The sequence below is a fragment of the Petromyzon marinus genome, chromosome 21 (assembly GCF_048934315.1).
Source record: "Petromyzon marinus isolate PM22_M1 ecotype Great Lakes invasive population chromosome 21, UKy_Petmar_22M1.pri1.0, whole genome shotgun sequence".
NCBI classification, from domain to species: Eukaryota; Metazoa; Chordata; class Hyperoartia; order Petromyzontiformes; family Petromyzontidae; genus Petromyzon; species Petromyzon marinus.
Genome location: NC_133687.1, coordinates 8,796,455 through 8,809,116, shown reverse-complemented (window position 1 = coordinate 8,809,116; position 12,662 = coordinate 8,796,455). Strand labels below are relative to the sequence as shown.

Below are 12,662 nucleotides of genomic sequence, written 5' to 3'. Positions count from 1 at the left end.
TTCATAGAGCGTCGCAGTGATCATGTTTTCTCCACTGCTGAATTAAAGTCTTCCCATGATGTCCTTTTGCGAATATTAAGTAATTTTGATTGGATTTTCCAAGGCAATTTGTGCCGATTTCTTTAATATTTGGATACTTACGTTAAACCCAACTATTGTGTGCACGTGTTTGTTTGTGTGCCCGCAGCATAATCAGTAGTGTAGCGGGCTAATCTACGAACCCACCGGGCGACCTGAGTTCGATTCCCGCTCACGGTCAACACCAGTGACGATTATCTAAACTGGTCATGGGCCTCCCCTAGGTCGACTCAGCCTCAATTAGTACCTGGTATGGTGTGTAAACATAACCACTGGGGAGAAAAAGGTGTCTGGGTGTGGTGATGGCCACCCCCCACCCCCTCGTGTTGCATGCCGGCCTTCATAGGTGCTTACTAACAGCACTTGCCCCAACGGTCTTAAAGCTGTACGGCGTATCTTTGTCTTTGTTTTTTGCCCGCAGCATAATCAAGGTTTTGGAGGAAGAGCGTTATGATGAATGGGGGATCCCTGGAAGCACGGGGCCATCTGGACCCAGACGCCATCAAGATGTTCGTCGGGCAGATCCCTCGCTCGTGGGGCGAATCTGAGCTCCGTGAACTGTTCGAGCAGTTTGGAGCCGTGCACGAGGTGAACGTGCTTCGCGACCGGACACAGACTCCGGCTGTCAGCAGAGGTTCGTTTTGTTGCTGTTGTTGTGCGCCTGCGAGCTCTCCTGGGAAATGCTTCGTTTGATTATGATCATAACAGTGGTGGACAACCTCCTGAAAAGTGCCGTGTTCAGCGAAAAACGCATTGAGCGTTAAAATAAATTCCCCACACATATATAATGCACGCGCAGTAAGGTGGCGCGACAAGTAACTTGAGGGTACGCTGCCGCCGCATTTCTATATAATTCCGCTCAACCGCGCAGCTCGAAAAAGTGGTTTCGTCGTCGACCGCTTGGAAAACTGCCCCATAGCGAGGTGCGTTTTCCTCGTTTTATCCGGCGCGTTGTCCAAAAAGTGTTGCCGAATGGACCGATCATAGCGAAAACCCGTTGTGGGTGTGAACACGCGTTAAGCAAGGACTTTTGCAGTACTTGCATTTATCCTTTGCTTATGATGTAACGAAACTACTCGGCATATTCTTTTAGTCTGGGGGGGGGAGGTAGCGGACACGGCGGGGGACCCCCTATTGACAGCTTGTCCCCCTTTGGTACCTGGTGGACACAGCATTGGTCTGCCAGTACGGGGTCGATGTTGCTATATTGGTTTTCCATTTCAGCAATTTGTATGTAGTTTTTTCCAAATGTGGCTAATTTGGACCGGCACTGGCTATTTGGTGTCTGCTGTGAAGCAAGTGGAACGTCGTTTTACATTTAATGCACCCACAATATTAACCGGGTCGGCTTGCAATGTGGACATGAATTCTTCTGTAGAATTGATCAATTTAGGTGATTGGCGCCCATCCTATATAATTGGTCTCTAATTTTAGAGAAATAAAAACAATATCTTATCTGCTTTCCATAAGTTTCCCCAGTTGCCTTACCATTTCAGTGCTATTACTCTATTGACCCAAATGCATTATCAACTGTTGGTAAATGTTGTGGTTTTGCTCTCCAGCACACCGGTGTGCTGTATTGGTAACGAATTGGCATGTTCTGTTTAAGTGACAAACCTTACTAATTGGCTGTTGGGTGGTGGTGGGTTTAACGACACATTTATATATTTATGCGATATAACCCAAAAAAAACCTGATAAGGATATAAACTGTTTCACCAAATATAAGTCTAAATTTGTGCGCACACTTTCCTCGGCCTATGTTTTGAGTGCTCTGGAGAGAGAGGATAGCGTGTATTTTTTTTTTTACTTGGTTCATCCAACTGATAGAAAACACATTTAAAAGAATTCCTGAAACATATGTGGTCAAAAAAAATACGTGGAAGGAAATATATAAATATTTAAATATTACGTGTATTAGAAACACTTTTCATGTCTACGTGAGTGAGCCAGTTGTATTGCTTTTCATGTCCGCTGTTGTTGGTATAAGGCGTTATGCATGTTACCAATGCACAGGTTGCTGCTTTGTCACGTATTGCACCCGCAAAGCTGCACTTGAAGCCCAGAGCTCCCTGCACAACATCAAGACTCTGCCTGGGGTCAGTAATCCTGGTCCTCAACCCTGGTCATGACCTTTTGTTTTTGCCCTGCCTCACGATGTTCCCTTTTTCTGATTCATAAAATACAAGTAATAATTTTAAAGGGAGGATTATGTTACAGGTTTCCAATCTCAAACGTTGCTTTATACGTTACACTTCGATTTTTTTGTTTAACACTTCGCAATTTAGGTTGAAAGTGTTAATCCATTAGCTCTATTCGCCTGAGGTGGCTGGTCACAGTTACTCTCGTAAATTCCCATGTAAATGTGGTTCGTATAAACTATTCAGGACTTAAATTTCGATTTAAAGCTTTCGTGACTGCAATGATTCATCTTCTTTGGTTCTTTCGGTAAAGTCACGTAGAATGAGAATAAAATAATAAATTGATAAAATAAAATAACACAATAATATTCTCACGACGTTTCGGCCACAACACAAGCGGCCTTCATCAGGTGAAGGGAGCGAGACTGTCTGGTAGGACAGCGCTGTCCTTCATCAGGTGAAGGGAGCGAGACTGTCTGGTAGGACAGCGCTGTCCTACCAGACAGTCTCGCTCCCGCTTGTGTTGTGGCCGAAACGTCGTGAGAATATTATTGTGTTATTTTATTTTATCAATTTATTATTTTATATTCAGGACTTGTCCTTTATCAAAGGGTTGGCGTAGATATGGAGTGAAAAAAAGTAATCCTTAATTACACGGACCTCTTCGACCATGAGTGCATCATACTCCATGGCTGATGAAGTCACATGCTGATGATGATGAGTTTCATGGGCTTTCCCTGGTCCTGTCTCAGTCCCCCTTACCCGGGGGAGGCTTGGTAACTCGGTCACGGAAACAAGGTAAGGCAGATCTGGTCTCGGGAGGCACTAGACCTTGATTGCATTTGATTAAAATTAACCAGTTATTTATTTACAAGACGACCTATTTGCATGTGTGATGCCGTCTAATTTTAAAATTTTATTTTTCAGATGTATCATCCTATACAGATGAAGCCAGCCGACAGCGAAAAGTCCAGTGGTAAGACCTTACGGAGAACACAATTTTATATAGTCGGTTTAAACAATAATGCTTTTGTAAGCGTATATATTTTACCTGAAAAGGTGTGAGCAATTTTGTGAATTAGTAGAAAATCGTTTGAACGCTTCCACATGCTTACCTCCTGCTTGGGCCATTGAAGTGATTGTTGTAATGATTCCGAGTACAGCATTGGCATACAGCTGATCATTGTGGAAAACAAAACAACATTTCATGCTATTATCATCAAGTATGTTTTAAATTGCGTATAGAAGCACAATTGTGTGATGTCGGTTATGAGAACTGCAGTAAATTGGCTTTAATGTATCTATAAGTGATGACACCAACCCATTTGGGGACCATACTAGCTGAAATTGAGAAATTACATCATTTTCCTCAAATAATGCTCAGAACACGGGTGAAACAAAATCTTTATTTCTTTTTTAGAACAGTTTTTTTGTGTTTAGTTTGTCCATTCCCCGCACCTCCAATAAGCGCGGTTGGCGATGTACGGTCCGAAAAAAGGTCTACATATGTAGTGATTCAATCACAACCGAAAATGCTCACCCAACGTTATGGACACAGCGTGCATGACACGGACAGTCAGGAAGTAAAACAAGTCCTCTGGTGCTTAACGGGCCTGAAAGGGGATTGGTAAGAGTCAGAGAATTGTAGGGGTTGGAGGAGAATTACGAATGGAAAGATTGGAATACTGAGTGATTAACAGGTTGAACGGTTGGAATCCTTTAGAAAAATTGGAAGATTGAAGGGAAAGCAGGTTAAGAAACCTTTGCGAAAAGGGGCTTGACGTGTAAAAAAGGGAAAGCGAGAGAATTCGGGATGCTTGGAGTGAACAGAATCCTTGAACACTGTCTTGTGCTGGAAGTAATAAAGACTCTTGTTGTAGTGACATTGAATGGCTCATTTCGGTGAGTAGCGCCGGTTGCTGGCATTGAAGGTCATTTGAGGATACAGCGGCCGATCTGCCAGTAGGGCACGTGATAGGCACGGATGTAGGGTAAAGGTGACAGGGGACACGTGGGGCAGAGCCCAGAACCTTCTGGTCGGTTCCAGAAGGGGGCGTGGCCAAGGGCAGAGCTAGGCCACACTGGGGAGGATAAATGGGAGGCCCCAACGCTGGGTCGTGGCTGCTGCGGTTTGGGAATGGAGCCCGTCGTCCACGAAGTCTTCGTTGGGTCAGGCAGCGTGTCGGCTGTCCTGACCCGTATATAGTTATGCCCTATACTGTGGAAAGTGTAGAATAAATGTGTATGCCTCCTACTATTAGTGTCTCAGAAGTGACTCGCTACAATATGACTCGCTCCGCTATAATTATAGACTACTGTGTCGGGTGTCACCACACATACATACATTAATATTGAAGTAATCTGATCAGCTATAACGCTCTTTTTCACAGATGGTTCAGTAGGGGTGGGGGTAAGAAGGTTATCGAGTTGTGTGGGTAGGAACCTGTCTCATGCTTATTTTTCCGTCTTTATTCAGTGGAGGAAAGAAAGCTGTTCATCGGAATGCTGTCCAAGCAGCTGAGTGAAGCCGATGTGCGCGTGATATTTTCCCCTTTTGGACAAATCGAGGAGTGCCGTGTTCTGCGGGGAACGGATGGACAGAGCAAGGGTAACCTCTACAGTTTTACACAGACACAAAAGCACGCGGAAAAAAAAATTCAAACTATCTTTTAAGGCGCGTTTTGGAGAAGTTGCTGGATGACGTCCCTTCATGGGTCACTGTCCTTGTCAGTAATCCATTTAGCATTGAGTTGAATTGATTTGTCACAATTGCCCGTGTAATTGCTCTGCAAAATTAGGCATGTAACAATTGCCCTCCCTCGCCTCCCCCCCCCACGCCCCCCAAACCAGATTTAATGAATTGTCAGTGTTAGGGATTTCAGTTGAATTTCAGAATTAATGATTATTTTTTAAACCGTTTTGAAATGTCATTAACCTGCATGTGTTATCTAATCCACGTTCCACTTTGTCCAAAAGTCTAACCATTGGCGTTCAGTTGAATCATTGCATCCATAGGAAGACTAAAGTTGTCGCTATTTTTGACGATGTGAGTGTTTTAAGATTTTTTAATGACAAGTTTTTCGAGTTTTTCAACAAAATACTTGATTTGTGTTTTCAGGGTGTGGCTTCATTACATTTGCAACACGAATGATGGCTCAAAACGCAATCAAGAGCATGCATCATTCCCAAACTATGGAGGTAAAACAAGGGTGTTTTAATTATCGGAGTGGCAATACAGTTTTGTTGACGATGCGGTGACTGGAATTAAAGGCTTTGTTCGTAACTAGGACTGAACATTTAAATGTTTTACTTTTTTCCTCTTAAATGTAAATTTCTTCACTGCAGCAATTAAATATTCAAATGTTGCCAAAGTAATAAGGTTCGTAGAACTTTCAATCTCTTAAGCAGAGTTGAAAGTCTTTCCACTATTGAAATGTGAGCAGTGTTTTCTTGGTTGTGTGTTATGTTCTTTACGCCTGGTGTAGGCCGCGGTAATTGATGCACGTAGCGTTCACAGGGTTGCTCGTCGGCCGTGGTGGTGAAGTTTGCCGACACTCAAAAGGACAAGGAGCAGCGCAAGCTTCAGACCCAGCTGCAACAGCTGCAGCAGCTGAACGCTGCCGCCACCAGCTGGGGCAGTCTCGGAGGAGGACTTGCCACTCTGAACCCTCAGTACCTTGCTGTAAGCTTCTTTCAGCTTAGTTCGTGTGATCAGAAAAATGCTATCCTTCACCTGTATAAAATATGCTCTTCGTCTAGCAAGGTCTCGCTGAGTTATCAAGTTTGTGTTTTGAAAATCCATGCAGTGTATGTTTAGAATACTTGGCTGCTATACTTTTTCACGTGATAAATCACTTTGTTCGGCTATCGTTTGTGGTCAGGTTGCTTCAGAAAAAGCTATATAGCTCAATTGTGAATTAAAAATTGTTTAATAATTTCATCGTTTTTAAGAGCGTTTTGCATATGGGAGGAAATTAAACGATGTTGAACGACATCACAGCCGCAACAAATGACAACTCGTGCATGCACACTGGGGCATGGCGGCCACCAAAACCTGCCCATTGGCAGTGTCCCAGGAAAAGTCTGGCAAAAGAATAGAAATGCCAACCCAGTCCTCAATCCCGACAGCGGACCCAATCACGACCCATCCACCCTCACCAAGTTCATCAACCCCGTTTCACCACCAACATCATCGGCAGCTGCTCATCATAAACGGAGAGAGTTAACGACCCCTTTCGATTGTCAAGAGTCGTTGCACAGTTCCATCGTCTATGGACCTTGATTCTACTTGAGAACATACAACACAAAATAGGGTCATTCATTGTAGCCCAAGAGCCACATTTTTTTTTAGTTATTAAAAAAAGTACTGCTTTGATTCGTTTAAAAAAAACATTTCGCTTTCCATAAATAAGCATTTGTCACTCGAGCAATTACATTTTCACGCAAAATCTCATTGGTGGTCGTCGTCACGGTCCATCTCATCGAATGATGACTGCTCCATTTTCGTCGGCCCAGTGTGTTCTGGGTCCTTCTTTTGACGGCTGAGTCTCAACCGCACTTTGGTGCCAAAGGCGCAGTGTCTAACTTTACATTGTGGATCCACCCCTAGGGCACCGGTTTGGAAGTGGCGGTGTGCTAATTAACACTGCTGCTCATGGGGCCCACCGTAATTTTTCCAACCGACCCCCCCCCCCACTTGTCGTCCACAGCTACTGCAGCAGGCTTCCTCTGCGGGTGGAATGAGCAGTGCCTACGGCGGCATGCCTCAGGTCTCAGGTCAGTCTCGGTGCAAAAATACACGTGTGCCGAGTGTTAGATGGCTTGCGCGTGTGCAGTCTGTTGTTTATAATCATCGGTGAGCTTTCTGAAGCGTTCTCATGACAGGAGATTTGGGGCCCCACCAACCACCTTTTTTCCCACAAGTCAAGTATTTTGACTGCAGCAAGGAGATGATATCCATCATTAGTTTATAAATTATGTGCTCTCTACCAGCACCGTGGGCCTAAATATAGACACGTTATAAAGAGGTGAGGTCGGGAGGCAATCTAGTGGACAATCGCATATCCAGGTAAATTTTCAGTCCAACACTTTGCATTCAATACTTATCTGCAAATAAGCATTCGCATTGGCGTTCTTACAAAACTTGGAAGGTAGGAATGTGCGTTCGTGCGCACATAGGCACGTCATTGTGTTCGTCTCGGGGTTTGGAAGTGGCAAAGCTTGCTCTTCCTACCAAAGGGGTGGATGACAGCATAGATTGTAGTGGACCCTCTGTCATCCATGCCTTTGCTTTCGATCCGCATTCCAATCTTTCCCCCCCCCCCCACCCCGTTGCCTCAGTAATTGTCCCACATCTACCCATCCCCAGCCCTAATTGTTCATAACGCTAATCTGCATTCATATCAATGTGCAGATGTATATAATGCACTGTAAAAACCAGACATGGGCAGAGTACGGCCCCCGGGCTGTATGCGGCCCATTGGGCTTTTTAATCTGGCCTGCCGAACTTGTCCAAATATTATTAAAATAAATTTTACCTTTCTCCTGTAATGCCCCCATTTCCCCATTAGATGGCGCACTTTGACCGGGAGTTACAGCATGTTTTTGTATTGTTCATGTTCGTGCAATTTGTTAAATTGCCTTGCAAATAAATGCTTTGCTACCTGTTAAACGCCCAATCCTTTCATGTAATAATTTTTACATGTCATTTATATTAGTTCACACACACTCCATCCATCTGTTCCTGGCCCGGCCCCTCTGTCAAATTTTAGAACCCATTGTGGCCCGCGAGTCAAAAAATTTGCCCACCCCTGGTCAAAACTGTACGTTGAGCTCTACGTGTTGGTGGGGAATTTCACTCGTGGTTATGATCTTCATGTTGTGGTAAAAATGTCAAAGGTGATGGAACCTCAGTTATCAAGAGTAATAATTTGCTCCGTGTTGGATACATTTGTCGTTTTGTTAGTGTGCATATTGTGTGGTTTCTTGAGCAGATGACCGTACACATTTATGCCGTGACTGCGTTAAAATTGGTGTTGTGGATTTTGTAACCTCTGCGCTTAATCTTTATTTGTATTTATTATTTTATCTACATATCCATTAATTTATCCCAGGATTTTTTTTTATTGGGCCCACTGGAGTAAACCTTTTCATTTGTTTTTTGCATCTCTTACACTGGGCTTTTAATGGCTTTTATTTAATTTAACTCCCAACTGAGTGAATGTTGGAAGTGTGAATTACATTTTCTTTTGTTTACATTTTTCTGCACTCATGCTCCGCATTGCTTTAGTGGGGGGTGGGGGTGCATGATTTGGCTGTGTAGGTTTCGCTGCATGTGGTTACGTTGCATATGCATTTGCAGGCCTGAACTCTGTGCAATTAGCCACGTTGGCGGCCATGGTAGGCATGGGCCACTCATCGCAAAGCACCCTCGGGTCACAAAGCAGCTTGTCAGCCTACAGCCCAAGTGAGAGACTTTGCTCATGAATACACCATAATCTTGGATCCAGTTTTGACACCATTAACAAAAATAATTGCTGTTAAAACCACTCCCACTTTGATGTAAAAGTGGGAACACATCTGCTTGGTCACAATGCTAGCCACTGGGAAATGTGACATGTAACCAATATGTTTATTCTTACCGCAGCGGTCTTGTAATTTCTGCAGATAATTACTAAAAGCACTTGTTCTGATGTATAGTGCACAATTAATAACTGACAATAATTCATAAAAGTAAACCACTATGGGCCTATGTTCCAAATTCTGAAGACTGTCTGGAAAATTGAATGCACATTAAAAAATAGTCCCCGTAAAGCTGTAATCCCAAGTTTCCCTGACAAGGGGACTTGAATGAACATGTGAGCTTAGCTTCTGCTTGCTGTCTCTGTTTGCACACAGCCTGTTAACTTGGTAAGGGGAACACTTTGGCCTGCATACTGACCAAAACGACTTTTGAGCCAATTGAAAAATGCAAACGCCTGAATAAATTGCGGCACCTAAAACTCGAAGTCGTTGCCCTTCGAGGTCGGTACATCTGAGACACAAATATTCAAATCCAGACTGAAAATGTATCCGTTTAAAATGGTATTCTCTAGTTACTTACAACATCTTTCTCACTTTTTCACTTGATTGTTAACTGTTTTCCGCCTTCCCATGCATAGCGTCCTGAGAACGATTGTTTAAGGGCACTTTATAAATTGAAATTATTATTAAGACTTTTAATGCGAAATTTATACTTGCAGGCACTGCCTTGTGATTTTATGATACATTGTAAACCACTAACGTTGAAATTGGTTTTACAAATAGTCCACGTATTTTTAAGACTTGCTTTGAACTCGGTGATAAACTATGCTTAACCCCCTTGAATCTCTGTTCTTGTTATATAATCAAACCAACCCATGATTCATACTTCAATACGAATGCTCAGACTACATTTTCAAGCCGTTCCTTTTATGTTTTTGTGCAGTTTTATTTAACAATTTTCAATTCTGCTGCCAGAGTGTATCGTGCAGAGAAGCTCTACTGTCAAATTAATCCTCCTAATTGTAGTACTGACACCGTGTGATTGGGAACAGTTCGACATTCAGATTCTGATGGGTTTTCTTTTCTCAATCTTGTGCCTGCCCCTAGTTACGCAAGCTTTAACCGTGTGAGAGAGATGTTTTTCTAACGGTGGTCATTGGTACAATCCTCAAGACTTGAACACCCATCTGATAGCCCACCACCCAGAATTCTTAAGTTTAAAACAGGCTCCCCCCACCAGTGCATCATCACAATACTGTCTTTTTGTCATGTGACCCTGGTGCCACCATCTTGGGTTTTCAGATTCTGGGCCATGTGCCCAGAAGCCTTTTGTTGTAAGCTTTTGTGGGGTCTGCGGGACCCTGTGAGCAGTGCATGGTATGGGGTCTTCCTACTTGAAGAGTCTTTTGCTGGCTGCCGCAGCAGGGGGGCTGTATATTATGCTGGCTGAAGGAATATTGCCTCCCCCCCCCGTATTACTCATGGCCTTAGCTGACAAGCTAAACATGCCCGCACGTATGTGGACGTGCAAGGGTCACTCTCAAAATAAGTGACCGCCCCCCCACTGCACACCCTGTGCTTTCACTGTTGCGGTATTGAGCACACTCTGTAGGTGTGTGTACCTCATGGTGCACTTACCAGCACTGCAGATCGGGACAAGCGGTGGTGAGACACCCTCAAATTTCGGCACAAAAAGTGGCAGTCCACTTTGGAGATGGAAACAACTCAACGGCGGCTAGCGGCAAGAAAGGAAACCAAGTAGACACCATCAGGAGGAAGTGAATGCTACCAAGGGGCGGGGTGGGGGAGTCAGGTTCAACCCATCAGAATGAACCGGCATGTCCAGGATGCATAAGCAGCCCGAGATCTGGCAATTGCATTGTTTCTCATTCTCCCATCGTTATGTTTGAAGCCGTTCTTGCGACTCTACAATCTGAACCTTGTTAGAGCCCTGTTTTTTTTCTTATTTTAAATGGGTGAGCATTCTGAACTGTCTGGGCAAATCTTTGTGCTGTGAATGATGAGAGAAAATGGGGGATCATCCAGCTTTGAAGCAGCTGTTTTACTCCAGGTTAAGGAATTCATGCATGAGATGTAAAAAAACAAAGTTTTTGCTGGGATGGCCACTTGTAATCCTCTTTTGATCAGAGCTATCCCTGTATCCTGGGCAAGTAGAGCTGCTTTTGTCGCTTTTGTAAAGGTATGGAATGGCAAAGTGAGTATTCCACATACATGTGCAAAGTGGTCCTGCACTTATAATTAAATTACTAAGTTTAGAATTAGTTTCAATTTGCCATTTATCTAGCTCTCTTGTGGGCTTGTTGACAGTTTAGAGTTTTTTCGAGGAATCTGACTGGCTTGTTATAAAAATGCAGCCTTACGATTTAAGTTAAACCCCCAAGTTTCGTGTACAGTTGTCAACCTGCTAACTCCCACCTACCCCGAAAAACTATGACTTCTGGATTTAGTTGACTCGGGATAGTTTGGAGGGTCTTTTGATTCTCATCTCTTAGTTGGTTTCATGAGTTGTTCTTTTTGCAAAATTGAAGTTTTCAGGGATTTTGATAATACTGAGTTCAGGTTATATTGGATGTAGTGTTACTGAAGATTATTATAATGTGACAGTGCCATTGTGTATTGTGACGATTCCCCGGGGGGAGCCTGTAATGATGCCCTGGGGGAGCCTACACTTCTTGTTCTTGGGCACCAGATGTATTCAACTATTCTTGAGGAGTGTGTCAAATGGCATCGTACGAATACTCGGCTTCACATGATCCTAAAGCTGTGGTATGCCATTTTGTCTTATGGCCTAGTATATAGTCTATCACCGGTGTTCTAAAAGTTTGAGTTCTTTGTGCAATCGTAGGTGACTGAAAGTGTACCATTTTTATACTGCAGATTTTTACGTGAGGTTTTTTAAAGCGTCGACTCAGTACTTTACATGGGTATCAGTTCCCTGAGTCATCCAGAAAGCCCCCTTTTAGCACTTTGATGTCACTCATCTAGCCCCTGTTGTTGCTCTTGACACTTTTCCCAGTGGGAAGTTCCTCAAGCCCCTCAGCAGCTGTGACCTCAATGTCATCACTGGGTGCCCTGCAGGGCCTCTCGGGTGTCTCCTCTGGCCTCGGCATTGGCTCACTTGCTGGTGAAATATTTTTCTCTGATAGATGCGCCCGTCATAAATCTTGTCAACACACGGGCGCTTGCCCTCGTCAATTTTCCTGACACACCGACTGATGTTTTTTTTCATTATGGCTTGCGTATGGTTATCTCCCTCAATGCATTGTTGAATTATTAAACAGCCAATATATCCTGGTCCCAAGTATTAAATATCTATTGGTGCTTTGTGTACTTGCTTGCACATGCTTTAATTTGTATGTACTTTCACATTCTTGTGTGTGTGTCTGTAAACATTGGCGTTTGCGTGCATGGATACGTATGTGTGCAATGTTGTACGTCTCCACATATGCAAACACAGGTATGGGATCCCTGAACGGTGGCCTTGCCAATGGCTCGGGCAGCACGATGGATGCCCTGTCGCAGGCCTACTCTGGCATGCAGCACTACACGGCTGCCGCCCTGCCCAACCTCTATGGCCAGAGCTCATTGATGCAGCAACAGCAGCAGCATTCAGCCATGGGCAGCCAGAAAGAAGGTGAGTGGTTCTAGCATGAGTGGCCACGTGAACACACTTGCGCACAGCCTGATCAAAAACCAAGAGGCCCTTTCTTTTTTTTTTGCAAAGAATGCAGAGGTGATTCGTAATGCTTGGGAATTAAAGGTGCAACCTAGAAAATAATGTGTTATTTTGTAGGGGCATACCTGGTTTGTATGCCTTATGCTGTATATTACTAAGAAAAATATACTTTATTTCCTGATAGGCCGAGGCTGAAACATGCTGCAATCTTAACCTCATCTTATT

General features: G+C 43.8%; 1 protein-coding gene across 4 annotated transcripts in view; it reads left to right on the top strand.

Annotated features, from left to right (window-relative positions):
* LOC116944438 (CUGBP Elav-like family member 2) overlaps positions 1–12,662 on the top strand; it is a 56,786-nt gene that overhangs the window by 24,140 nt on the left and 19,984 nt on the right. For 2 of the 4 annotated variants that reach the window (XM_032958049.2, XM_032958050.2), the window contains 10 exons: positions 500–712; positions 2,094–2,176; positions 3,146–3,194; positions 4,695–4,826; positions 5,337–5,416; positions 5,736–5,900; positions 6,928–6,994; positions 8,580–8,684; positions 11,778–11,885; positions 12,219–12,395. In XM_032958049.2, the coding sequence (XP_032813940.1) occupies positions 529–712; positions 2,094–2,176; positions 3,146–3,194; positions 4,695–4,826; positions 5,337–5,416; positions 5,736–5,900; positions 6,928–6,994; positions 8,580–8,684; positions 11,778–11,885; positions 12,219–12,395 (1,150 nt within the window). In that variant the 5' untranslated portion in view covers positions 500–528. The remainder of the gene's footprint in view (positions 1–499; positions 713–2,093; positions 2,177–3,145; positions 3,195–4,694; positions 4,827–5,336; positions 5,417–5,735; positions 5,901–6,927; positions 6,995–8,579; positions 8,685–11,777; positions 11,886–12,218; positions 12,396–12,662) is intronic. The other 2 variants (XM_032958052.2, XM_032958053.2) reach the window with 2 other exon arrangements.